The sequence below is a fragment of the Petromyzon marinus genome, chromosome 10 (genome assembly GCF_048934315.1).
Source record: "Petromyzon marinus isolate PM22_M1 ecotype Great Lakes invasive population chromosome 10, UKy_Petmar_22M1.pri1.0, whole genome shotgun sequence".
Classification (NCBI taxonomy): domain Eukaryota; kingdom Metazoa; phylum Chordata; class Hyperoartia; order Petromyzontiformes; family Petromyzontidae; genus Petromyzon; species Petromyzon marinus.
Window position 1 is genome coordinate 9971015 of NC_133676.1, and position 25677 is coordinate 9996691.

Here is a 25677-nt window from a genome sequence, read left to right on the forward strand (position 1 = left end):
TGAGCGATGGGTTGTGTGGGCCCGTTGCTCCATGGGTGTATTGAGAGCTCACGGGGCATTTGTCACAGAGTTGTCTGCGGTGACAAGGAGTGCTAGTTGGGCAGGATTTATCGCGGGAGAAACAATAGCGCTATGAAGCATTTACAAGCCGGTGATGCTGGCAGTAGTAGCCTTCTTCCTTTTTTTTTGGCACCTAGAGAAAGTCACGGCACTTATTTGCCGTGGCAAATTAAATTGAAAGAAAAAAAAACCCCTACGGTAATAAAAATACAAAACTAAGAAGAATCTGGTATCAGTGTAACAAAAAATCCCAGCCTTCATCTGAGAGAGACACGCAGCACTTTTTAGCGCGTGCGTGCACAGTGTATCAAAACATCTCACTTGTATATCATCGTGGGGATATGTTTGCTTTTCAGTGTCATGGAGCATGGCCGCTTTTGTGAAATGGCAAGGGACTCCAGCTCAGGGCCTCTTTGCAGCCGTTGGCTCTGTCCGCTATTGTTCTGGCTTTTAAGAGCACGCACACACACACGCACGGCAAGATACACGAACTGCAAGCTTAACCACCGTGCAGTATTGACCCTTTCAAAAGTTTATTCATGCATTACATTTTTTTTCACTAGTTTCTAAATCTTTTGCACACAACCTTAGAGTTTCCTGAAGGTGAACCAAGAGTTGTACGTTTCCTTTTTTCGTCCCACAAAACATTTCCAGTAAGTGCGGCGCGCACCTTGTGTCGTTCTGCTCGTTGAAGCCAACAGGAAATCCTGAATTGAGACCAGACGACACACATACACGCGTTCCACATGAACAGAAAGTGGTGGTGGTGGAAAGTAGCCTTCCGTTTCCACGGTGGTACTCGCAGGAAGACGGTCACCGCACATCGCCGCGGTGCTTTCAGATGTGCTTCTGCGGCCATCTGGAACGCTCTTCCTTCTGATATTTGGAAGCCACTGGAGCCGTGCACTTTTAAATCCAGATTGAAAAACCATTTCAGTAAAACTGCTTTTTGTGTTTAGTTTGTTGTCATTTGCTCGCATCTCTGATCAGCACGGTTGGCTATGTACCGTGCGAAAGACATTCAGCATGCATACATACATACAACATACGAAACATTTGTAAAAATAAAATATTCCATTGCGTCTTCTGTGGACGCATTTTCAGTGGTGTGCATGCATCTGTACGAGGTATGTATAATAAGTATGTTTCAGGCACGAAAAATATTTTATATTAAACTTTAGGTTACTGAATACCATTGTTACTCAACATTGTATTTATGTATTGTCTCATCGAAGATAGTACTCACATTTTATTGTGCCTCATCGAGTCATTGCTGTTAAGGCACAATAACATTGTATGGCTTTATATTAGTTTCACTTTTTTTCCACAAAATAGCTGGCACAATTTTTGCAGAAGTAAAATAAAACAAGCCTATGTTAATTCTCGTCTATCCCAGACACCTGTTTAACTGGCACCAAATTCACGCAGCATGAAAATCGGATGCGCGTCTGACCGTTCGTTACAAATGCTAATGCGCCGGCGTTTAATTTGATGCAGTTTGCACAACCGCACTGTGCATTGTCCTTTTTTTCCTGTATTCTGCTCTAATAAGGCTGTCTTGCTCAGTTAATTGAGTTTTCTGAAGAATTTGAATCATTCCTTCCCTGGGGGTGGGCGTTTGGAAAGATTCCTCTGTACGCTCAAAGTGTTCCACTCTGGTCAGCCCCTCGAGCTAATTAATGTAATAGGGAGCGTCAGGCCGGGCTTTGCAAGAGCGATTGTTAAGAAGCGTTCATAACAAATGGCCATTAATTGTCCTTAAGACTGGCTTTCACTGCGGCAAGGTTAATCTGTGGGGTAATTCTGCAAAGGAGGTTAAAGGAAGGAGAATTGGGCATGAACTGGATGGGGGAGGCTCCGTGTCAAATAATATGGGCTAATATGGGAGGTAGAGACGCTGCTAACGTGTTGTAATGGTTAGCACTGTGGACTTTTAATCCAGAGGTCGCCGGTTGGATTCGATCTCCCGGCGTAGTGGTTGAAACAGTGCACACGTTTCTTAAACGTCCTCTTCCGGCAGTGTAAATGGGTGCACCGCAGATAGTCACTCGGCAGTTCGCATGCAGTGGGGTAAAGTGTGGGTACTCCCACCTCTAGCCAAGATGTCTAGCCAGCATGGAAGAGTAGGCCAAGTACCCTCCAGAGTTGCTCTCCGTAGCTATGCTGAGTAGAGACCCTTCTGTAAGCAGTCGCGGCGAATGGGCTCGCACGCCGCACCATGAATGTGATCACCCCAGTTCGATTCCTGGCCACAACTGACATCGGCAATGAGCGAGATCTGAACTGGTCCTGTGGCCCCACATTTCGCCGATCCACGCCGACCAGCGTGGTGAAGTATGAGCAAGCAACCGCCAGACCTGACACGCTCTTCATCCGGCAGTGGTTGCTTTTAACAAGCAGCTCTTTTATGGCATACCGGTTTCGTGCTTGCTGGCAATCGTCACCGTAGTGTGACCCGGCTACGTCACCATTGTGCTTTTTCTTTGCGAGAAGGTGTAAAACAGAACAGCAGTGATTTCACACGAAGAGCGGAGCCCCGTTAAAAGAGGACTGGAGCGGCCTTAAAGACTTGTTCAACAAGCGGACATCCTTGTGGTCAGACCGCACTGTAGCGTTTTTGTTTACTGAGACACGTCGAGCACAAAGGAAGGGAGCATTTATAAAAATGCAGCATTAGGCCGATAAGGCTTCTTTTTTTAAACGTTCCGTGCAATAATAGTCCGATGTGCAAACATCGTGTTGATTTGCACCCTTGTTTGTGATTTTAAAAACATTTGACAAATGTTTACTTCCTATATTATAGCTGGCATTAACATTTTTCATTTATTTCCCATCCACTGCTTGATGAAATCCTTGCGATGCCATGAGCCATCTTGTGTCAATTATGGGGGGGTTGTTTGGCCATACTTGACCACACTGCTCATTGCGGGTTGTGGAAAAAGGGTAGGGTCAGGATTGATTCAGATTCGTTTATTTAGATTTGTTACACGGATGGTCTTGTTTCGCCAGTTGCCCGGATATTTTAGATAGGGAGCTCAGCAGCAACAAAACAAAGACTATAATCAGATATCACTCACTGATGATATTCGCCATAACCAGGAATCGAACTCAGGTGGCAAGACACCGCTGCAGCTCATGATTGTTACTTATATTTATCTGTTACAGGAGTTCAAACTCCCGCGTGCACCACCATCCCTCCCCTTCCATTTTCACTCACCTGCACCACAACTGACTTTGGCATGGAGAGTCCTTCGTCCAGCAGTGGATTGACAGAGGTTCTGCAATTTGTGTTAATATTTAGTGTCCTTAAAAATAACCTTAGTCGTAGAATAAAAATAAACCAAAACATACCGGGGGCAATCGCTCTATTAAAAAAAGCAGCTTTGCATTTACGTTGTGACATTTTAAAATATCGAACCTGAATCAATACTTGCTGAGAAGTTACGCACGGCACTCATGCGCGATGATCCTGCGGTTCACTCAATGTGTCCCTCGTGACCGATGGTGCGGTGCTTCAGCACGCCTCACCATCACGCCGCCGCATGGCCCTTGGCTTGCTGTCTCCACCTATTGTCTTCATCTTTAACACAAACGTGCACAATCGCGGCTCGTTTGCGGATGGAATTTAGCGTGCGCCTGTCGTGAATGTGCGTTGAGAAAAAAAAAGAGAAACGGTATGAATTTTTACAATAAATGTTTCGGCTCTTTGTCAGTCCGCTAACACATTAAGGCCACCGCCCTCCCAATGCCATGGGAGCTGTTTGGCCAGATTTCAACACACTGGTTAGTGTGGGTTGGTGAAGGAGGCCCTCAGGATTGGTACAGGTGTCATTCACCACCGATGTCAGCCGTGGATGAATCCATCATTCATCGCACAATCCACAAACCACTGCGTCTCCTTTGTGACCCCGATATCATTTATGTAAACAGTATTTAGATAATTAAGCATTTTCTTCTCATTGTAAACCTAGTGTAAGTCATTTGAATTACAGACATGTATGTATGCAGATATTTACACAGCATATACAAAAAAACATTGGTGACCATACATTGATTTTGCAACACAGGATCATGTATACACACTGCGGGGAGGGGGTGGGGGGGTACTTATGAAGTGTATCAGTGGTGCAACTGCACCAGGTATCATGGATTTGACGGGCCCAGGTGCTGGTATATGAAGGATGGGGAGAATCGGATGTGGAGCTCCATTTTATTCCTTACACCAGGGCCCATGTCAACAAGTTTATGCCAATGTAAATACAAAGACCCCCGCATAGACTTACAGACTGTTGGGGCAAGTGCTGTTAGCGAGCACCTATGAAGGCCGGCTTTGTCTCCCTAGTGGCGATGTTTACACACTGCACCAGGTACTCATTGAGTCGACCTAGGGGAGGCCCAAAATCGGTTCAGATAATCATCACTGGTGTTGGCCATGAGTAGGAAACGAAATCGATTTGTTGGGTTCGTTGCACAGTGCACAAACCACTACACCACCGCTCACTGCATGCACACACACATACAAGCGAAGGCACACGCATATGCACATACCCACAGAGGAGGCAAGAGCGGCATCTCATCCAAAATGTTCCTTTTTTCTTGTATGGCATAGACCATTGAAAAAATAACGTAAAATTGCACATAACTGCACATTATTGACGTAAACATCATTGCGAAAACCTTAAGTATAATATTAAGAAGATTGCATGTACATGCCAGCAGGATTGTTTATCGAAATTATTTTCCCCATCCGAAATCTTGATCTGGGTGCACCGCCGCGTTCAGAGGCTGGCATGGGTGACACCCCCCCCCACCAATCCTACAGACAGGGTCACCACCGATCTGACTGACAGGTTCATCACTTATAATAATAGGGTTTTCCCCCTTTTTCTGGAAACAAAACTGAAACCTTTTTACATGGATTCATGTCTGCATTAACCACAATACCTGCAGTCAAAATCCAAACAAAAAACATACTATGATATTATATGCATTGTTTTTGAAACTGATTGGTCCACACCAAGGGACGGCTTTCTTTTGAGCCTCGACCCAATTGGTGTTCGACCAGATGACGCCAAAAGGCGTACAGCTCAAAGACAATGCATTGTCTTTTGTTTGCATTTTGACTGCAGGTATTGTGGTTAATGCAGACATGAATCCTTGTAAAAAGGTTTCAGTTTTGTTGCCAGAAAAAAGGCGAAAAACCCTATTATTATATTTTGGTACTGGCAAAGGAGGTCCAATGAGGTTCATCACTGCGTAGGTTTTGGCGGTTGTGCTGTGTACAGCCTCTTCGAGGTGTTTTTGGCTTGTACCGTGTGTTGTTCGGCAGCATGTCCAATGTTTGGCTCCACGTGCTGGGAGCTTATTCAGGAGGTGTTGCTGTTTTGTGAGGTCGAAAGAAGTTCAATATACATACATACAGGTCACTTGTCTGTGTGATTTGGTGGGTACGTAGGGGGTGTCCTGTGAACTCACGATCGCACACGGCTGTGCTCACACCTATACTCAATCACACACGCAATCATGATCGCACAAGTCAAAATCACACACGGCCATGCTCGCTCACACATTCATGATCAGACAAACATTCACTATAACACACAATCACGCTCACAATTTCATACGCTAACACAATCAACGATCACACACAATCTTAATCGCACATAGATGCTCACCAACAATCACGCGATTTGCTCAGCCGCTCGGCTCCATCATGCTCCTCCACCGCCACGGCGTCGATTCACCTCGACATTCGGGCGAGGGGAGGAGAAGGGTCGCGGGGCAGGGGGGCGGGGAGCGGTGGTGGTGGCGAACCCTAACAAAACCTTTTGGTAACGGTTAGATAATTTGTCTGGTGTCTCACCTCCCCCCCCTCCTACCCCCGCCATCACGTCCCGCCGGTTCCAGGCATTTGGGAAACTCTGGGGAAGGTTGGGAGGGGGGGGGGGTCCGTTCCTTGCTACCCCCCCCCCCCGCGGGTTCGACGCCACTGGCACTACGGCTGTATCGGTCTCCCCGTGGGTGTAAGGTCCCTGAGCCCCGCGCTCGCGACCCTTTGTGTGCAGCACCATTATTACAAAGGTCTCGGCTGTGAATGTGCGGCCCTGCATTGTGTCAATGCTGGCTGATGTATGGCCTCCAGGTGGTGCCGAGACCCCTGGGCTTGCACGGCAACAAAGGCTTAATTTTTCACGTAACATTTTAATGTCCCCCCCCCCCCCCATAATTGGATTCTTATGCGGGGCCAAGAGGAAGATCTTGGGCAGTTCGCCTTGGGCTGTACATGCAGTCGGTCATATTAACTCAACGTCACACTTTATGTATGTATCTCTGGCTAAACTTTGACTAAAGCCGAAACAATTAGCCCCAGAAGGGAGCGCAGACCGTGTGCGATTTTTCTGGAGTCCCCCCCCCCCTTTTCCTTTACCTTAATTGCTCATCTGGCTATATGCAAAGACTATTCCGCAGTCACGGCTGTGGCAGCGTGCCTTGTTAGGAATGAAGCATTTCTTTTCTTTATGCTAACCAAGCTCGATTGCTTAGCCGTACCAGAGGCTCGTCCCTAAATCTCGCTTTTATGAATCATGCATTTCACTATTTCTCCTTTAATAGGGCTGCTGGTAATAATGGTGGCTGGGGAACGAGGAAGGTGGGGGGTGGGGTGTGAGAGTTCTACGGGTCTGCGGCGTGGGTTTGGGGCGGCGTGATCGGAGAAGCAGGTGTCTCTCCCCAGTTCACAAACAAATCGGGCGTTCTGAGAGGGCAATTTTGAAACGCCGCTGACCCAAACAGGCGCGCTGACGGGGGCGTCTTGCGCCTGGTAATGATGACGTACGACTCGAGCAGTCTCATCTGGCCGGCTCGGCCGCGCTGTAATTGCATTACGGCCCCCCCTCCCACCCCAAATTGATGCAGCTTGTCAGCCTCGTGGCCCTGCTGATGAAATCGCAATGTTTTTTTTTTAAAGCAAGAACGTTGGAGATTCGCGAGAAAAAAAGAAATGTGGTCTCATATTTAGTTTTTTTTTGCGTGGTCCGTACACGCGGGGGGTGGGCGGTCTGACCGCGGCATGGCTCTCAAACGCGACGCATTTTTGTGACGAAGGCCCTGCCTGAATAGACTCTCACTTCCACCCTTTGTTGCCGCGGTCCTGGCGAAAATGATTTATGGTGCGTTTCCCAGACAACACGGCTCCCATATGAGCTGGCTGATTGATGTTAAAGAGATCGAGCTGTACCTATCACAGATAAGACTAAAATTGTCATTTGATTCGAGCCGTATTGACGAATGGGTTTGTGTTGAGAACAGAATTTGCTTGAGAGCAATCGATTCCATTTCAATCTAGCCCAGCTTCATTCGAGGGCTCACTTTTTACATCATACGATTCCGCCGAATCGCACTATAATGAAAACTATCGTCGTCCACGACTACAGCCAACCGCGCATTGCATTCGTGGCCTTTTTTTTTGGTGGGTGCAAGGGGAACGGGGAAGGAAGGGAAAAAAAATCAAAACACATTTTGGGATTTAAAAATAAGAGACGGGGGAGCATTTTCTGATGGCACTGCCGGTCAAGACGCTAGCACGTGGAGTCGGGTGACGTCACACCTGCAGAGGTCACATGAAGGTTGGCAGCTCAGGGTGGTTCACTCAGAGTTCAGGCGCATGCATTAAGGGGCCGCAGCCATTCATGGCTCAGCTCTGGGGCAGTGGGTGGTGGCCTATACAACACCGGAATAGTCCACTCCGCTCCCAGAGCCGGGGGGTGACAGAGCAAATTGTTAACGGTAAATATAAGCCTATCGTTAATATTTCGTGCAAATTAATCGCAGCGGGGGAGTAGTATTTGTCTACTAGCCGTGTGTGGCACTCTGTTTGATATCGGCAGGGATTAAATGTCTGGTGAGATTTTATATTACGTTCAACTCCCCTTCGGAGGAGGGGGTCTGAAGCAGCTGGGGAATGGTTACTCAGATCAATTACAAGCTCTTAGGTTTGTTGTGAGCCATAACTCATGACTCTGTCGTGCGGAAGGAGGTGGGGGTGGGTGGGTGTTGCTGCATGCAGCTCGGCTCAGACAGACCCAAGGCTGCACGAGTGTGGCTCTTGGCCGTGATTTTGTGTTGCCAGCTTCGTCTGCCATCTGCGGCTGAGTGAACGAGTTTAGATTCTGGATTTACCACCCCCCACCCTACTCTGTGTTTTTTTTGTCTTTGTAAGTTTGTATTCCACTGTTAATTTTTTTCCCCCGCGTTTTTATCTCGCCAGAACGTGGGAGGTTTTTTTGTTGTTTAATTGCTGGGCGTCAAATTCATTCTTAGCCTATGTTTAATGAGAATATATTTTGAGAGGGCATCGTATAAACTCGCTGTTTTTGTTTTCTTTGCCCGCGAGTTATTCATTGAGTTGGTGGGCGACCGCACAGCGCAGCGGTAACTCATCTTTAGCGGCTCCAAATTCTGCAACTCAATCACAGCGCAGAACTTAGTGGGGGTTTTTGTTTTACAAAGGGCGGTAAGACACAGCCAGCTAGCTAGCTCATCGTTCTTCTAAAAAGGGACCCAAGACAATGACCAATGTGGGACAATCAGTGGTGAATGCAAACGCATGACAAAAGTCCTTGCGATTCCCATTCAAACCGACCTCAACAAAGTCTACATTTCGCCTTTGATTAAATAAAAAAAAGAGAGAGAAAAGAAACTCCTCCTCCTCTCCCCACCAACCAGCCCGTCGTCAATCCGTCGAGGTCAGCTCAAGAAACTTTTAAGGAAAGGCGGCGCCGCAAGTTTGAGAAACCTCCGTGAAGACCGGCGACCCAACTTGTCCCGCGGCTTCGTCTCTGTGTGGTGGTGGTGGGGGGGGGCCGCGGTGGTGGTGGTGGTGGGGGCCGCGGTGGTGGTGGTGGGGGCCGCGGTGGTGGTGGTGGTGGTGGGGGCCGCGGTGGTGGTGGTGGTGGGGGCCGCGGTGGCTCTGCCTGCCGCCGCCGACGATCGCCGCTGCTGCTGCCGCCGCCGCCGCAGCTGTTGCAGTGAAGAAGCGTAGGAAGTGAAACGCTCGGTGCGGGAAGTGAGCGGGCGAAGGGAAGAACAGAGGAAGAAGAAGCAGCAGGGGGACAAGGAGGAGGAGGAGGAGAAGGAGGGACAAGGGCAATGTACGACTGCATGGAGACGTTCCCGGGGCTGGCGGGGTCTCGGCCGCAGCACCTGCGAGAGGCGTGCGGCGTCCCCGTGCCGCGGGCGTCGTGCATGATGCAGGCGCGCTCGCACCCGGCCTTCTTCAGCCCGCTGCTGCCTTACCCGGACTGGGGCCCCTCGCACGACAGAGCTCACTGTGAGTTGTTGGTTTTGGAGTGCGTGAGTGAGTGCGTGCGGCCGGAGCGGACAAACAACCGGTGACGATTTGTCTGAACCGGTCCGTGGGCCTCCCATCCCCCCCTCTCCCCTCCCCTCCCCTCTCCCCTCCCCTAGGTCGACTCGGCCTCAAATATGTGGCGGTGTGTAAAAGCGGCGTCGCTGGGGTGACAAAATGTGGCCGGGCGTGGTGTTGCCGTGCCGGCCTTCATCGGTTTGCCACTCGCTGACAGCAACTTGCCCCAACAGTCTGTTCAGGGTGTACGGGCTCGAACTTTGTTCATGTGTTGGGGTTTGAACGCGGCGACCGCGCTGGGCGACGAAGCCCGCAGAGCCGGCGAGTTCGACTCCCGCAGACCCGCGAGTTCGACTCCCGCTCACAATCCACATCGGTGGCGAAGGGCCTGGATCAGAACCCGCCCCGGGGCCTTCCCCGGCTCGGCCTCGACCTCACACGAGGGGCCTGGTAAACATCCACGTCGGGGAGACAAAGGCGGCCGTGCGTGGTCACTGGTCACCCCCTTCGGGCCTTCGTAGGTGCTCGATAACAGCGCTTGCCCCAACAGTCTATTGAGGCTATACGGGGGGGGGGGAGGGGAGGGGGGAATCTATGTCTTGTGCACCTAGCCTGGCACAGGCGCTGTGGCCGCGAGTGGCTAAATGGCGTCAGTTGTTGTGCGGGGAGCGGTGGTGCTGTGGTTAGCGCGCCGCTTGATGAGCCCGACCCGAGTTCGATTCCCAGCCACGGCTAAACATCATTGGCGAGCGATAGCTGATAACTTAGGTGGGGTGGGGGGGGCTCTCATAAGCCGCAGTAATAACAAACAAGTACCGTGGTTTGTCTATCCACTGCTGGATAAAGGGCTCTGCGTGCCACGTTCATAACGGGGGTTGCTTGAACATCCTTCACAAGAGCCGCTGCGGGTTGATGAACTACTGCGGGGTGCTTAGTTGTTTACAGTATTCGGGCATACAACGATGTACCTGGTGGGAGTGTGTGCCTCTTCAGTGCTGGGAAGACAAAGGTGTCCGGGGGCATTGTCGTGTCCACACCCACCACGCCTTGCGCCCCTCGTGTCGGGCCTTAACTTGGGGTGCTTGAAAAACAAGCACTCGCCTCCTTTATACATTCTGTGTTGGTGGTGGCGTGGTGGTGTGGTGGGGTGGTGGGTCTGTGTGGTGGGATCTGTGTGGTGGGATCTGTGTGGTGGGATCTGTGTGGTGGGATCTGTGTGGTGGGATCTGTGTGGTGGGATCTGTGTGGTGGGATCTGTGTGGTGGGATCTGTGTGGTGGGATCTGTGTGGTGGGATCTGTGTGGTGGGATCTGTGTGGTGGGATCTGTGTGGTGGGATCTGTGTGGTGGGATCTGTGTGGTGGGATCTGTGTGGTGGGATCTGTGTGGTGGGATCTGTGTGGTGGGATCTGTGTGGTGGGATCTGTGTGGTGGGATCTGTGTGGTGGGATCTGTGTGGTGGGATCTGTGTGGTGGGATCTGTGTGGTGGGATCTGTGTGGTGGGATCTGTGTGGTGGGATCTGTGTGGTGGGATCTGTGTGGTGGGATCTGTGTGGTGGGATCTGTGTGGTGGGATCTGTGTGGTGGGATCTGTGTGGTGGGATCTGTGTGGTGGGATCTGTGTGTGGGATCTGTGTGTGGGATCTGTGTGGGTGCGAGCGCACGGTTCCAGGCACCATGCAGGGGGGGGGGGGGGGGCACATTCGAGTTCGATTCCGGCTCACGGCCACCAAACACCAAAGTCGACGACTGTCCGTGAACCGGAGGTCCCCCGATCCTCCTCCTTCGGTGTCGACGACTCGGCCTCAAACGAGCACCTGGAGCGGCGTTTCAAACAAACAAACAACCCCCCCACCTCCCCCATCGCCGGTGGGGTGAGACAAAGGCGGTCGGGCGTTGTACCCGGATCGCCCCGCACGTCCCCATCTCGTGTACCGTGCTAGCTTTCATAGATGTTGCCCTCCTCCTCCTCCACCTCCACCCCCAACACTTGCCCCCAAAAGTCCATCAAGACCGTCCGGGGGATCTTTGTCTTTATCGCGCACATTGGCCGTGCGCGTGCGTGCGTGCGCGTGGCCGCGTACGTGCGTGCGCGTGGCCGCGCGCGTGCGCGTGCGTGCGTCCTCTACCAAGTCGTAGACTGTTGGGGCTGGGCGGGGGGGGGGTGCGAGTTGCGGTTCGCGAGCCACCCACCTACAAGGCAGGCAGGCGGCAGCACATTTCTGGGATGAATAAACGTGCGCGTTTTGTTGTTCGGGGAAGGGTGTAACAGAGACGGCTACGTTTGCATAAGAATTTGCAATGTTGATAGATCGCAGTTTTTTTGTTGTTTTCCTTTTTACCGTGCGATCGTGCGGGGTTATTGTTTTGCATTTAATTAAAATGTAGTGGTAAGCAGTGCACACAGTGCGTGGGCTGTCAGAAGTGAACTTTGCTTCTGAAGAGGACCCTTTTTTATGTAACAGTTTTGGTTTCCATCCAGCTGGAAGAGAAAAGGGGGTTTGCAACAATCCCGCGCAGCAGCTTTTTCCCGTGTGTTTTGTCACCGAGTGACGGTCGGCCGACGATTCGCTGCACGTGCTTCTTCAGGAACTTGGAACAACACGCGAAATATCAACCTGAAAACGCACTGGGAAATATTTTACAGCGCGCCCGTAAACAAAATAAACGGCGTGCCTTGTTTGTCTGGCTGATTGTTAGACGTTGGTTAATCTATATATATTTTTTCAATCTGATTATCCAGAGGGAGATGCCGTTTGCGAGCAAATCTAGGGTTGTGTGTGTGTACATTTGTCCTAGAGGGGGTTTTGTATCTTTAGATCTGACAACACTGGGATCGGTATGCACCAACAGACTAAATGCATTATTGAGCGGCTTTTGTGGAGTTAATGTATAGTCCTGATAAGTTGTAATTGTGTAAGCGGTAATCTCACACATTCACACAGTTTTTATATAGTATTATTATGGACTTGCAATATAGCATTATGGACTTTGTATGTGAACTCTGACTTTACATTTCCTGTATGCACCTGCTGAGGAATAGTTACACATGCATGCATGCATGCGAACACAGACAAAGATCTCCCATGTAGCCTTAACAGACTGTTGGGGCAAGTGATGTTAGCGAGCACCTATGAAGGCCGGCACGGCACACGAGGGGATGGGGGGCAAACACCACGCCCGGCCGCCTTTGTCTCCCTAGTGGCGATGTTTACACACCGCACCAGGTACTCATTTGAGGATGAGTCGACCTAGGGGAGGCCCAGAAACAGCTCAGATAATCGTCACTGGTGTTGGCCATGAGCTGGAAGCGAACTCGGGCCGCCAGGTTCGTAGCGCAGCGTCGCGCTAACCGCGAACACCACCGCTCCCCGCCAAGATAAAGACAAAGGTCCCCCGTATAGCCTGTAACACACTGTTGGGGCAAGTGCTGTTAGCGAGCACCTCTGAAGGCCGGCACGGCACACGAGGGGGTGGGTGGCCAGCACCACGCCCGGCCGCCTTTGTCTCCCTAGTGGCGATGTTTACACACCGCACTAGGTACTGAGTCGACCTAGGGGAGGCCCAGGACCGGTTCAGATAATCGTCACCGGTGTTGACCGTGAGCGGGAATCGAGCTCGGGTCGCCCGGTTGGCAGCGCGCTCACCGCTGCACCACCGCTCCCCCCACCGACACCCACACACGCGCCAGGAGCCTGCAGAACCAGTCGGGCACAAAGCGAGAACAACAAAGCCACTTGAATGCATTGCGCAACATCGTGCTTTACAATTCACTCTGGTCAAAGAGTTAAGAGCTACACATTGTAAGTGTTCTTTTAGCAAGAGATTTTGCGATTCATTGCTTGGCTAAAAGCTGCCATTCATATCATTGGCTTTTTTGAAATAGGCGTGCTGTTGGGCTGGTTGGGTTAGAGCTTACATCCCAGGGTTGCACCGCGTGATACTCCGCATGGAGTCCGATGTTTTCCCCTACGTGCTGGGAGCTTCGGTAACTGAATTGATTACGTTAGCCATGACCGGGAATCAACCTCAGGTTACCGGGGGTGGGTAGCGCGGTGTGATAGCCATTATGCCATTGCCCCCACACACAACCACAAAGGCACACACATATATACCCTGAATTGCTTCTGTTGCTGATGAAGCTCTTAGCACGTTGGAGCAAAAACGTCGGACATTATAAATGCGGTAACATCCCGAAAATACATCCGAGAACTTTGCAGCACATCTGTGAAAAAGCTACGCAGTGCATTACGGTAACGTTGTACAGAATTCAGCGCGGACAACACTTCTGTTAAAACATCATCTCCTTGGTTATGGAATGGCCTGAAGAAAAAAAAACACCCACCAAAGCATTCAGTTGTGGGAAAGAAAGAAATTAAATATAAATGCTTTTGTCGTAATAACTGTGGAACTTTATTTATTTTTGGACAAACCAGTGTTGACTGGGATACCCAAAGCACACTGTGTGCACATAAACACGGACATGATGGTATTGTAAGCAAACCTCTACAAGCGAGGCTGAATTTTATACAAACCCTTGCTGCGCTTCTGTCTTGTACATATTTACTTCCACCCCCGTTCTCAGATTGCCTCGGTTCTGAAACAGACGCTTGCACGTGCTTTTACTGGTGTCTGTTTTACGTCGCCCTTCTGTGGAATGGATTTTGTGAGCATGTCCACATGCTGATTTCCACCAAAGCAAGCCTCTTCATCATAGGGATGCTGTCGCATTGTTATGGTTAACACACTGGACTTGCGATCAACAGATCGTCAGATCCAATTGATCTCCCGGCATGGCACTTAAAACGATGACATTTTATTAAATCCCACCTCTTTCCAGCCAGCATTATAAATGCGAACACCACAGTCGAGTGATAGGTCTTGTGTGGTGGGGTAAAGTGTGGGAACTACCACCTCCATTTAGGATGTTTTAGAGTGGCTCTTTTGAGTTCCTTCTAAGCAGCCGCTACTAGCAGTGTCTTGAACAAGTCATTGGATAGCTACACCTGTACATAGTCTATTCAGTGACCCTGCATTATCAGGCAGTGTCCGTATTATCATCAGCCATTATCTATACGTCGCTATATGAAGGCCTCATGCCATTCTCTATCTCGCGAAGGCTTTGCGCTGCCACAATCCATCTCACTTAGACTGCAAATTAACTGATCTCATCACTCCATGTCTGTGGTGGTCATCCACTGGGGCACATTCCCTCCTTTGGTTGCAATTCTACCACGGTCTCATCCATTGGCTAAATTCTTCTCACCCTGATGATGTGCCCTGCTCAAGCCCATTTAGATTTTCTTAAGTCAGTATGATGATGTTTCTGATTTAAAATTTATGCTTGGTTCATGTGTCCCCCCCCCCACCTCCTGTCCCAACCATGCATCCTTTACACGTTTCTTTATACACTCTGTACCTTTTGTTCCTCTTAGTCCTTTTTTAATCTTTACGATGAATTAGTTGTTTGATTCATTTTGCTTGCATCCACATGGCACGAAAAATTGACATTTACCGCGGCTGAAATGATCCAAAACTTCTGAGTAAGATAATAACAACTGCAACCCAAAGCGTTCCCAAATGGATGCATTTTGAATCCTGGTTTTAAGAAACGTGCGGGCATTTCAATGAACATGAGGGCGTGAGAAAAGAATTGCTCTCTGCAGAAACTGGTGTTTATCCAGCTGGTTATCATCGTGAGTTTCCATCTTTTTAAGGCATCTGTTTTGTAAGATGATGTGATTTTTACATCTAGTGTTTCTCAAAGCCTGTACTGTGTAGGCATGTGTTGTTTTAGGCGCTGAGACCAAGACCACAGCCTGTGTGGTGATCTGAATCTCACTTGTACATCTTGGAGAAAAGGCTTTAATGCATATTTGTACTCGTTACAGGGATAAAAGTGGGGGAAGAGATGGATAGAAGGATATATGGGCAGGGCAGATGAATGAGATTGTACGTGGATGGGCGGATAAATTTATACTTAAGTCGATCTCTGAAAATCAAATTGCGATTGTACGAAAACTTTTATTTACCACTTACCAACATCTAGTTTCAATATAAATCTCATCTGAATTATTTGGCTTGTGGATGAATATACATATATAACAAATAAATAACTTCCATGGTGAATATTATTGTCTTCTAAATTTACACAACTGCGCTGTTGGTGCTGCGTGTAAAGATTGCGCATAGGAGTCACTGATTGAATAATGACGCTCCACTCGTTTACAATTGGAAAAAAATGGAATAATATTCAACCAGCGCCCCGTCGAGTAATGATGAGTCACGAGAGCCCGTGCGTGTCCTTGCCAGAGCTTAGAGTGTTTGGCTGCTGCTATAAGTTCCCTCATGAGCAGCCACTTCGTTGAGTTATCATTTGTGGCCAGGTCGCTTCTGGAAAATAGCTATATAGCTCAGTGGGTCTTAACCTGGTAAAATAAAAAATAGTTTAGTTTTCGAGTCGTGCCGATGCGCTTTGTTTTTCGTGTTTATTCTTCTCGCTCTTCACTGCAACAGGGAAATCGCGTCGGTTTTCTGGCATTGTTATTGATGCATTTATATATTTACACTTGTTTACCAAGGAAAGTCTCACCGAGTCTCATGACTCGATGAGTTTTCCACAGCAGGGGGCGATGATTGCTATGTACAATACTGTTGATTTTAATTGAGTAATTATGCAGATAATTTTTCAAATTTAGCAAAATATGGACCATGTCACAAGGGCACACAATGACACTGTCTTGGGATCTTTAAAGTCCACTGTGAAGCAGATGGCACGTAGTTAATGGCAGGTGAGTTTTGTCTTCCAAGCCCCGCATTTAGCGCTAATTAATGCCCATCTCTCACGTACTTCCTGCTCGCGATAGCACTCATTACAAAGTGCTTGTCACAAATGAACCACAATACCTTGCTGATCTCGTTAAGGTGCATATAAACCATCACATAAACTCCGGTCATCCTCGCAATGGCTTTTGGCTAGCCATCGAACAAAGACGGGCCACTGCATCGTGCACTTTCAGATGTGCTTCTGCAGCCCGTCTGGAAAGCTCTTCCAACCGATATTAGGAAGCCAATGGTACTATGCACTTTGAAATCTATATTGAAAACTAATTTGTTCAGAACTGCTTTTTGTATTTAGTTGGGCTTCCCCCGCGCCTTCGATTAGCACGGTTGGCTGTGTACAGTGCGAAAGAAGTTTAACATACATTAAAGGCTAAGCGGTTGCTGGATTCAAACCGTGAACCTCTGCAACAAGTGGCAAATATGCTACCGCTAGGCCAGGGCACCGGGATATTCGTGTCTCACACAGACTGGTGCGCCGACTGCAGATGTCGATGCCATCTTCACGCGTTCTGATCTAATAAACGTTTACGTTGGATGAGAGATGATGCGTGGAGTGTGCGGCGTTCTCGGATGGGTGCTTGTGCCTTAGGCTGGAACTGCGATGGAGAAATCTGGGTTTAGAGCAGTGCTTTCGTTACTATTGAATGCAGACGGTGCAACTGCAGTGGGGTCCTACCGGCCGAAGGGGCACAGGCACCAGGCTACAACGAGGGGGGTGAATTGGACAGGGGCCCTCTTTTCATTCCTGACATCAGGGCTCATGCCAACCGCCGCTATGTCATTGGTGGTGAGGCAGATGTTGCCAACATAGACTTTATTTAAACAAAAAAACCCCTCAATTATGATTTCTCCATGTACAGGATAACTTTTTTTTTCCATGGCCCCTATTACCTTCAATGCCTGTTATCCGTGGCAGCTGTAAGATCTTGGGGAACTCCTGTTATCTGTCCCCCTTTTTCTTCCTATTATCCATGGTTATCCACATTTCTACCCACAATGCATAGCGACGCTGCTTTATTAATACTCGTGATTTTGTTTTGTGGATAACAGGAGTCACATGCAAAATGCATCCTATTCGCATTTTATACCCCTAATAAGAGTAAAATTGTGGATAACCCTGCGGATAATAGAATCTGGTCCCCATATCAGCACGGATAAAAATTGTTATCTTGTACAGTATATTTTTAGTTTTATATGGCTTTTATTTGGCTTTCACTACAGTGTTTTATTTCTAAATCAACTTCTCAATTGTGATTATTGTGATCACAATAGATTGTGGTGTATGAATTCTTAAGCAGCTGACATAATATAGAATTACCTAAATTAAGTTAAACTTATGTTGGACTACATAGACGAATTTGTGGCGTTATACCATATTACATCGTACGTGTATAGAGAGAGTGTGTACATTTGGAAAAATTTTAAGCACTTTTCATGGTGTAGGATTCTTTCATAATCATTGGCAATATTTCACCTCGTGGGATTTTTCTATGCATGCCTAAACAAATGAGAACCATGCTTGGGCTCGAAGGATGTATCATGTTCGTGCCAGGTTAGGTGTTTTTTTAGGAAGGGTTCCAGATATATATATTTTTTTGCAACCGCATATTCGTCTGCATGGAGAGACCTAAGCGAAAATCGTCAACGCTCCTACGCGGAGTAAAGAGTTCTGCAATAAAGAAAAAACTACACACACACACAAAATAATAACACTAAAACCACGCAGACATTCCAACACCCACTGTGCGTGACTCGACCAACAATAGAGGCCGGACACGGGCACAAAGACTGGGGACTGAGATCCCCCATTAGCCTCTTACAAGCGAGTTTCTTTTCGCAAGCACCTTTTCAGGCCAGGATGACACGCAAGGGAGATGTTAGGCCAGGGCCGCATTGGCACTGCGCGATCGTTTTTTGTGCAGCTCCACGATTTTGGATGTACGTTGCAGGCACTTGAAAAGAAAAAAAAACCGTGGGTAATCATTGGTAGAGTGACGAATTAAACTCATTCTTTTGTGATTCTTCATTGACAGTGGCGCACAAGGACAAGTAACAAAATACTTGACACATTCGTCAATAACACTGTGGCCTTAAGAGGAAATGTATAACAGCTGATGCTTCGGGCAATGGCCCTTTTTCAACCATTACCTTTTTGCATGAACAAGCCATATTTTCTAACACTGTGCATCCTGACATTATTCCTACGAGGTTACCTAATTTGCAGAACTACACCTTTGCGTCTCCAGTGCTGCACTTGACACGCCACAAAGACACACACACACACACCGGTTACTCATTTTACACAGAGTCAACCGAGTTGAGGCCCATGCTAGCTTCACATAGCAATTGATACCGTGGTTGTGCATCACAGACAGGAATCAAACTCACGTTGCCACGGTTTTTTATTACGTCGCGCAGACAACTCAAACCGCTGCTCCCCCCCCGCCACCCCCGATGACCTCTTCGCGGTATGTATTTTGATTTTGCAAAAGCGGGTCATGTCGGTGGCCACTGGAGAGGCCTCTGGTGTTGGATTACCCCGGCGACCCCCCTCCATGGGTGTTGTCACCTCCGCTAACGCTGATTGACAGGCCTGACCCTGTAACCGGCCCGGGTTGACGGGAAGTTCTGTCCAGCACTGATCCTGGAGGGGCGGGGGGAGAGAGGGGGGGGTGTGGTGGACTCGGGTGTTAATTTAGTGAGCATTTCTTATTTAGCCATCGGCTCAGTCTAAAAGACTCTGTTAAATGAATGAGTACTGTATTGCTTATTCAGTCTTAGTCGGGTAAACTCAGTGTTAATTTAGTGAGCATTTTTTTATTTAGTCATCGGCTCAGTCTCGTTGGCATCAACCTGTGGAATGAGTCGAACCTTTACCTGTGGTTTTCGTTTAGTCATTCGTCTCTGTCTAGTTTAGGAAAACATCAAGCATTCCCTCAATCTTGATTTGAAGCTTTCGTGACTGCAGGAATCCGTACTCTTTGGTTCTTTCGGTAAAGTTACGTAGGTAGAGAAATAAAATAAAAAATAATATATCACGACGTTTCGATCGCAACACAAGCGGTCGTCCTCAGGCGGAAAAAAAATATCCAGCAGTGGAACTGCTGAACCAGCGAGAGAGCTGTTACAGCTCTCTATTTAGTTTTTCTACCTACGTGACTTTACCCACAGAACCACAGAGTAAGCATTCCCTCCTTGTGATTTAATGTTGGTGTGAATGGCATGCAAATCTCTCACCCCACAAAATATTATCAGGTCGGCCGATCCGTGAACGCAGCGTATCTCTTCATGCGTACATATGTAGCCAGTTACTGTTTGTTGTCTTCCACAAATTATCTTCGTCCGCGTTTTCACTCGGACGAGTTGATTTCGTCTCTTCACAGCCGGTACTGCTTTGGTATCTGGTGGATAGTCTTGGTCGTCGTCGTCATGCTCAATGATTTCCATCCACTCGCTCATCGTTGACGCCACGTGGCTGTGCCCGCTGCCCAGCGGGCCGTCCTCCGGGCCGGGGTCCGTGCGCCACTATACCCGAGATCCGAATGGATACTCACGTCTCGTGACGTGATGCCCGGAGCACAACTGGGGGGAAAAGAACGTGTGAAAATTACGAAATGTTAATTTGAAGGAAAAAAAAAACCCCGCAACACATATCGTCCATAAATATTTTTGGTGGTGGTGGTGCGATCTGACGTTACGAGCTATAGCGTTGCGGCCCCACCGGTCCCTGTCTCCCCGCCGCTCGCTCGCTCACTCGTGACACTGTCGCCAGGTGTGCGTGTTTTTATTATGTCTTTGTTTGTTTTGGTTAAGGCTGCAGCGACTCATACGAGCAAAAAAAATAGCTTTTCACTTTTTTTAAATCCCAAGCCGCAAGTCCTGCAACATTTTTTTAAGTGATTGATTACGTGCAGTTTTTTTCCGGAGCATTAATTTCTCCGCGCATAACTCAGCGAGGTATTAACAATGCTCTTATAATGTAAACGTGGGGTAAAACGTGTCGCTTGCCGTGGGCTATTGCTGCACCCTCCTTTCTTTTTAAACGTTTCAAATCTAAAGTGGGCACGCGTGTTGTGTTTGTGGTGTGTCATGGGGAGCGGTGTTGCAGCGGGTCAGCGTGCTGCGCTGCGAACCCGGAAACCTGAGTTTGATGCCCACTCACGGCCGTCGACACCACTGATGATGATGATGCTTATCTGACCCGGTCATGGGCATCCCCTAGGTCGACTTAACCTGGTGTGATGTGTGAATATCGCTACAAGGCAGACAAAAGGCGATCGGGCGTGATGCTGACCACTTCGCCTGATGTGCCGTTCCAGCCTTCGTAGTTGGTTGCTAACAGCGCTTGCCCCAAAAGTCTGTTAAGGCTTACACGGTGGATCGTTGTCTTGTGTGAGGGTGATTTTCGCCCCACAGTGGCTGCTGCATAATTGATACGCATGTTAAAGTTTTATTGTGTGCACGCGGAAATTAAGCGGAGTACATTTTCCTTAAGTTGACGTGGGTCACGGCTGCATTGGAAATCGGACCTGGGGGCGTACAGACTTTGGGACAATTTAACTTACGCGCAAAATTACCACAATAAAGTGCTCATGTAATTTGCAGACGATTGTTATGATGGTGTTAACGGACGAATTCAATTAAAAAAAGGAGGGAAGGTGTTTGTGAATATGTATTTGTATTGAACTTTGCACTTTACATAGCCAACTGTGCTAATCGGAGGTGCGGGGGAAGGACAACAAACAAAACACAAAAGCAGTTTTAAAGAAATTATTTTTAAATCTAGATTTGAAAGTGCATAGCTGGACTGGCTTCCTCATATCGGATGGAAGAGCGTTCCAGACGGCTGCAGAAGCGCTTCTGAAAGCGTGCGATGCGGTGACCGTCTTTGTTCGACGGCGAGCCAAATGCCGTTGTGAGGATGACCGGAGTTTGTGCGATGGTTTATGTTCCTTGAGGAGGTCAGCGAGATATATTGTGGTTCAATTGTGGCAAGCACTTTGTAATGAGTGCTATCGCGAGCAAGGGAGTACGTGAGAGATGGGCGTTCATTAGCACAAAATGCGAGGCTTGGAAGACAACAGCGACGGGACAGCCACTTGTGCCAAGAGCAAAGTCCAGAACCCCACCTTAACGCTCTAACATAATTACCTAAAATATTCAAATGCAATTATCGGTATGCACTTCGTCACTTAAACTGTTTACTTTTGCCACACCGCGTAATAGGGGACGTTCTTTCCTATTGGGGTTACTTGATTAGGGAAATTGCAATTCTGAACTAGAAATCACATTTCGACACGTTTGTAGGCTTCTGGGCTGCTGTGCCGCGTTTTATGAGCGCTTGTCCTCATTTCGCGCACGCACGACCCACATTAACGCGACAAAAATTACTCAGAAGCAGGCCTCGTGCAGGGGACGTGTGGTAGAGCCACTGAACATACGAATTCCCAAAGGATGTTAATTGCTTTATCTCGGAACCAAATTGCAACACTTTCTGTTATGAAAGAATATGTACTCTGATAAATTTTCACCGAGACACTCATCGGACAGAGGTTTGTGTTTACATCCTGGAAACAAATACATGTGAGTGTTAAAACAGTAATACCTGCAAAATGTGTTTGATAGCCAAAGGTGCGGCTGTGGTTGTTCTCACCATCACTGGGTTCAACCATCATGCTTGCTCAACTGCGGGAATTTTCTCCCGTCGTTTCTTCCCAAATTTTGATCACCTTACTCTCTCCTATGCGATGTGTAGTGCTGGCCACCTGTCATTTGTAGGTCTTTACGCCTGTGCTCTGCAACTTACAAAACAAAAATGTAGGACGGATCTTTCCCTTCATGCCTTGCATGTCATGCGACACAATCATGCTTGCTTGTGAAATCGCACAGTCGCAAAAGAGCTGGTGCAGAGTCTCCTCTCAATCTGCGTCCGTGCACACAGGCCTGTGTGCCGTTCTTTGGCTCAAGCCCACTTTATGTTAGCCAAAGATTCTTCAGAGGAATGCAACACGGGTCTTCTGTTGCACTTTTTTAAATATATAAAACATGTCGAGTCGTTTGTTGGGAGAGGGTGGCGACGCGCTTAACCACAAACGTTGCGCAAATAACATCTCTTAAAAGGAGACTTGAAAAGAAAGGAATGCAGACAATTAAACAATGCAGTCGCGCCCCCACGCTTCGAGTGGATATATAAAATTACCTCTGGGACGGCAGCACCGCGGTTAGAATTTCTAAAGTTCCGTCACATTTGGGTGCAATTACTGTAAGTCCAGAGAGCGGAGGTGCGGTGGGATGTGGGGGTGAGCGGGCATATTGTGAGAAGGAGGGGGGTGGTGGGCGGATGATGGGGGGCAGGTGGAGACTGGTGGAAATAAATTATCGTGTCAGCTGAGAGGATGTTGCTGCCAAGACTGTAACCACCTCCACTCAAGCCAGTTTTAGGTCTGTGGGTCATTTCACAAAATAAAACTCGAGCTGAGAATTGAAATATGGTCAGGAACTCAAATCCCCTCCCCTCCCTCCCTCCAAACATGTTGAGGAGCTCCATAAAGTTGGTGACCTTGTCTCTTTGTTCACTTGACACTTTGCAATAAAACTGTTCCTTATGTCAGTTTGGTAGCTAACGTTTAGAAAATAAATACTGCAATAATGAAAAAGGCTGTGCAGATTCACCGCTTCCCCCAACCCCGCACTTGACCCCGCAGTTCGACGATTTGTTGGGATTTAGGGTTGCAGTTTGAGTCGAGCATCTTTTCTTTTTCATAACATTGCGGTGAATGTCGCAGCCTCCAGTGGCTGCAGTGGCTCACGTAAATCCGTTGCACGTCAACGCGTACGAATGTTAAAAACGGCGATTGTTACGCATGTCCATTCGAGGACGTGTATCCGTGAGCTTAAGAATCCACGTTAATTGACAAATTGGTCAATCTCTTCTGCCTCTATTTACCCTCACTCTGGTATTCGGAATCACGACAATAATTTATGCGTGCGTGAACCATTCACGTGTCACGGATGCACCTGGCGAAGAGGGTCATGTGCATTATTTTTTAAGCAAAAAACATTTGTACAAAACACAACGTCGTATGTTATTGGTAATTGCTGGCACTCGTTAATTGAGCGCTTTCCCTAAAGTTCACCACCACAAATCTTCCCCCGCCCCAAACCATATAAACCTCCAGATCTCAACCACCCCCTCCCCTCTCAGCTGTTTCAACATAAGTAACTCCCTCGGAAAGTGTGCGGTGTCCCGGTAATCTGTCTCCAGCTCTGCGGGCCTGGCCTCTTGGCGAGTGAGGTCAGGTGATTTGGATTAGTTTGCCATGGGACTGCCTGCTAATTGTGTGACAGGGGCATTAGAAAAAATATTTCTTTGTTTTTTGGCACAAATTCCTTCTCTTGCCGCCGGGAAAAGGTTTTTTTTTCTTCAGCTCCCCCCCGACCCCCCCTTCCCCCCCTCAAGTCTGAACATTTTTTTTCTAACGGTTCTATTGATTTACTACTACAGGGCCTATACAAAAATGTGTTTGCCTCAATTCAATCTGTCAGCGGTGTGGCGAGGCTTATTGACTTGTTCCTAGCGCTCCAAATGGTGTTTTTACATCGTACGCGCCACGCGTTTTTTTTCTTGCAAAGCGCCGGCTAGCGAGTCGCAGACAGAAGAACCAGCTCACGTGCAGGTGCTGGGTGCATTATTGTGAGAGATGGCGACTCCTTGCGGGGGCGGGGGGGGAACCTTCATCCAGCGGTGGATTGATCGCGGCTTACGCTCGCGGTTAATGATCGTAAAGATCATGATGATGATGATGAAAGTAGTATGTATTTATCACGTAGGCTTTCGCGACCAATATCATCCATAATAGAGGTTTTTTTTGGGTTAGATTGCGTATATATATCAGGCGACAGCCAAATCTGGCTGTCGTCTGATGAAGCTAGTTGTAATTACTGACGAAACGTCGTACTCAGATTGTAAATGTTGTGGCTTGGCTATCCAACACACCGGTGTGCTGTTCTGTTTACGTGACCACCCTTACTAGTTGGCTGTGTTGGGTGGTGGTGGGTTTTAACGGCACATATTTACATGCGATCTAACCCAAAAAACCTCTATTATGGAGTATGTATTTATTTTGAACTTCTTTTGCACCGTACGTAGCCAACCATGCTAATCGGAGGTGCGGGGGGGGGGGGGAAGGACAACAAACTAAACACAAAAAGAAGCTCTTAAGAATTGAGTTTTCAATTTGGATTTGAAAGTGCTTAGCTTCAGTGGCTTCCTAATATCGGAAGGACGAGTGTTCCAGACGGCCGCAGAAGTACATCTCAAAGCATGCGATGCAGTGCCCGTCTTCGTAGTGAACAGCATTCGTTCGCCGCTGCGCTTTCGTGCCTTATGTCGTATACAAATGACCGTACGGGGCCTGGCTGCGTAGCCGTTGCAGTAAGTGAGAAGGCTAACACAGAAACCCGACGTGGAACGGCCATTTATTTTTCATGTTGACGTTTCTCATTAGCCGGTGTGTGCCACAGCAGTAGCCCGGGTTCCCAATCTCTGCGTCACTCTATTATGGGTAGAGGTTGCCACCTCTGAGATTCAAAAGACCAGGCGTATCAAGTGAAGATGAATATTTTACAGTACCAGAAGAGCGGAGAACTATATGTAAATTCACAATATTCAGTTGTGTTATTGCTGTGCAACTGACAACAACAAATTGGACTTTTAACATCGTTGGAAGACATATCTATTTTCTAGATCCTCAAAAAGAACCCATTCCTGGTAAAACCATAATGGGGATGTAAGTGTAACACTTTTCAAATGTTATGTAGGAGGCACGTTGTATGCTCCTAAAATATAAATTTCCAGCATAGCCACGCTAAAAGCCAATAATATTAACAATTAATATACAGGCCTATGTCATTCCACCACTGAAAGAAGGCCTTCCCACACCATGTTGGTTATGACTGTTGTGTGTGATCTCATGTTACGTTATAATGTATTCCCAATAAACATTGAATTCCTCGTTTCATATGCCTCTTTGTGCAGTGTGTGTACCATTTACGGAATGCTTGTTAACACTGTCCAACTGCTGGATAAAGGCCTTCCTGCGCCGTGTCAGTCTTGGGGTTCGAGGGGATTTGTTTTTCCCATACTTCACCACGCCGGTGAGTTACGGGTCTCATTTAACACGTGTTTAGCCGACCCACTCTTCCCGCTGGTTTAGCTTTTCCTGTATGCGCAGCTCCGCCGTTAACTTACGCAAAGCACCCATCCCCCACCCCCCCCCCCCACCGCTAAAGCTGGGCCTCTCGCTGACATTGCGACTTGGATCAATGGGGCCATCAATCTCATTTGCAAAAACCGTGCGACATCACGGCAAGGGGCCGCCCGGTGTCTCCCCGTGCTGCAAGTGCGAGCG

The 25677-nt window shown here is 48.2% G+C and overlaps 1 protein-coding gene across 6 annotated transcripts in view; it reads left to right on the plus strand.

Annotated features, from left to right (window-relative positions):
* LOC116940942 (retinoic acid receptor beta) overlaps nt 1-25677 on the plus strand; it is a 104565-nt gene that overhangs the window by 44846 nt on the left and 34042 nt on the right. The window contains exon 1 of one of the 6 annotated variants that reach the window (XM_032951357.2): nt 8981-9388. The exons of the other annotated variants lie outside the window; for them this stretch is intronic. Within the exon in view, the coding sequence (XP_032807248.1) occupies nt 9208-9388 (181 nt within the window). The 5' untranslated portion in view covers nt 8981-9207. Of the gene's footprint in view, nt 1-8980; nt 9389-25677 lie in introns of those variants that run through there. 6 annotated transcript variants of the gene reach the window in all.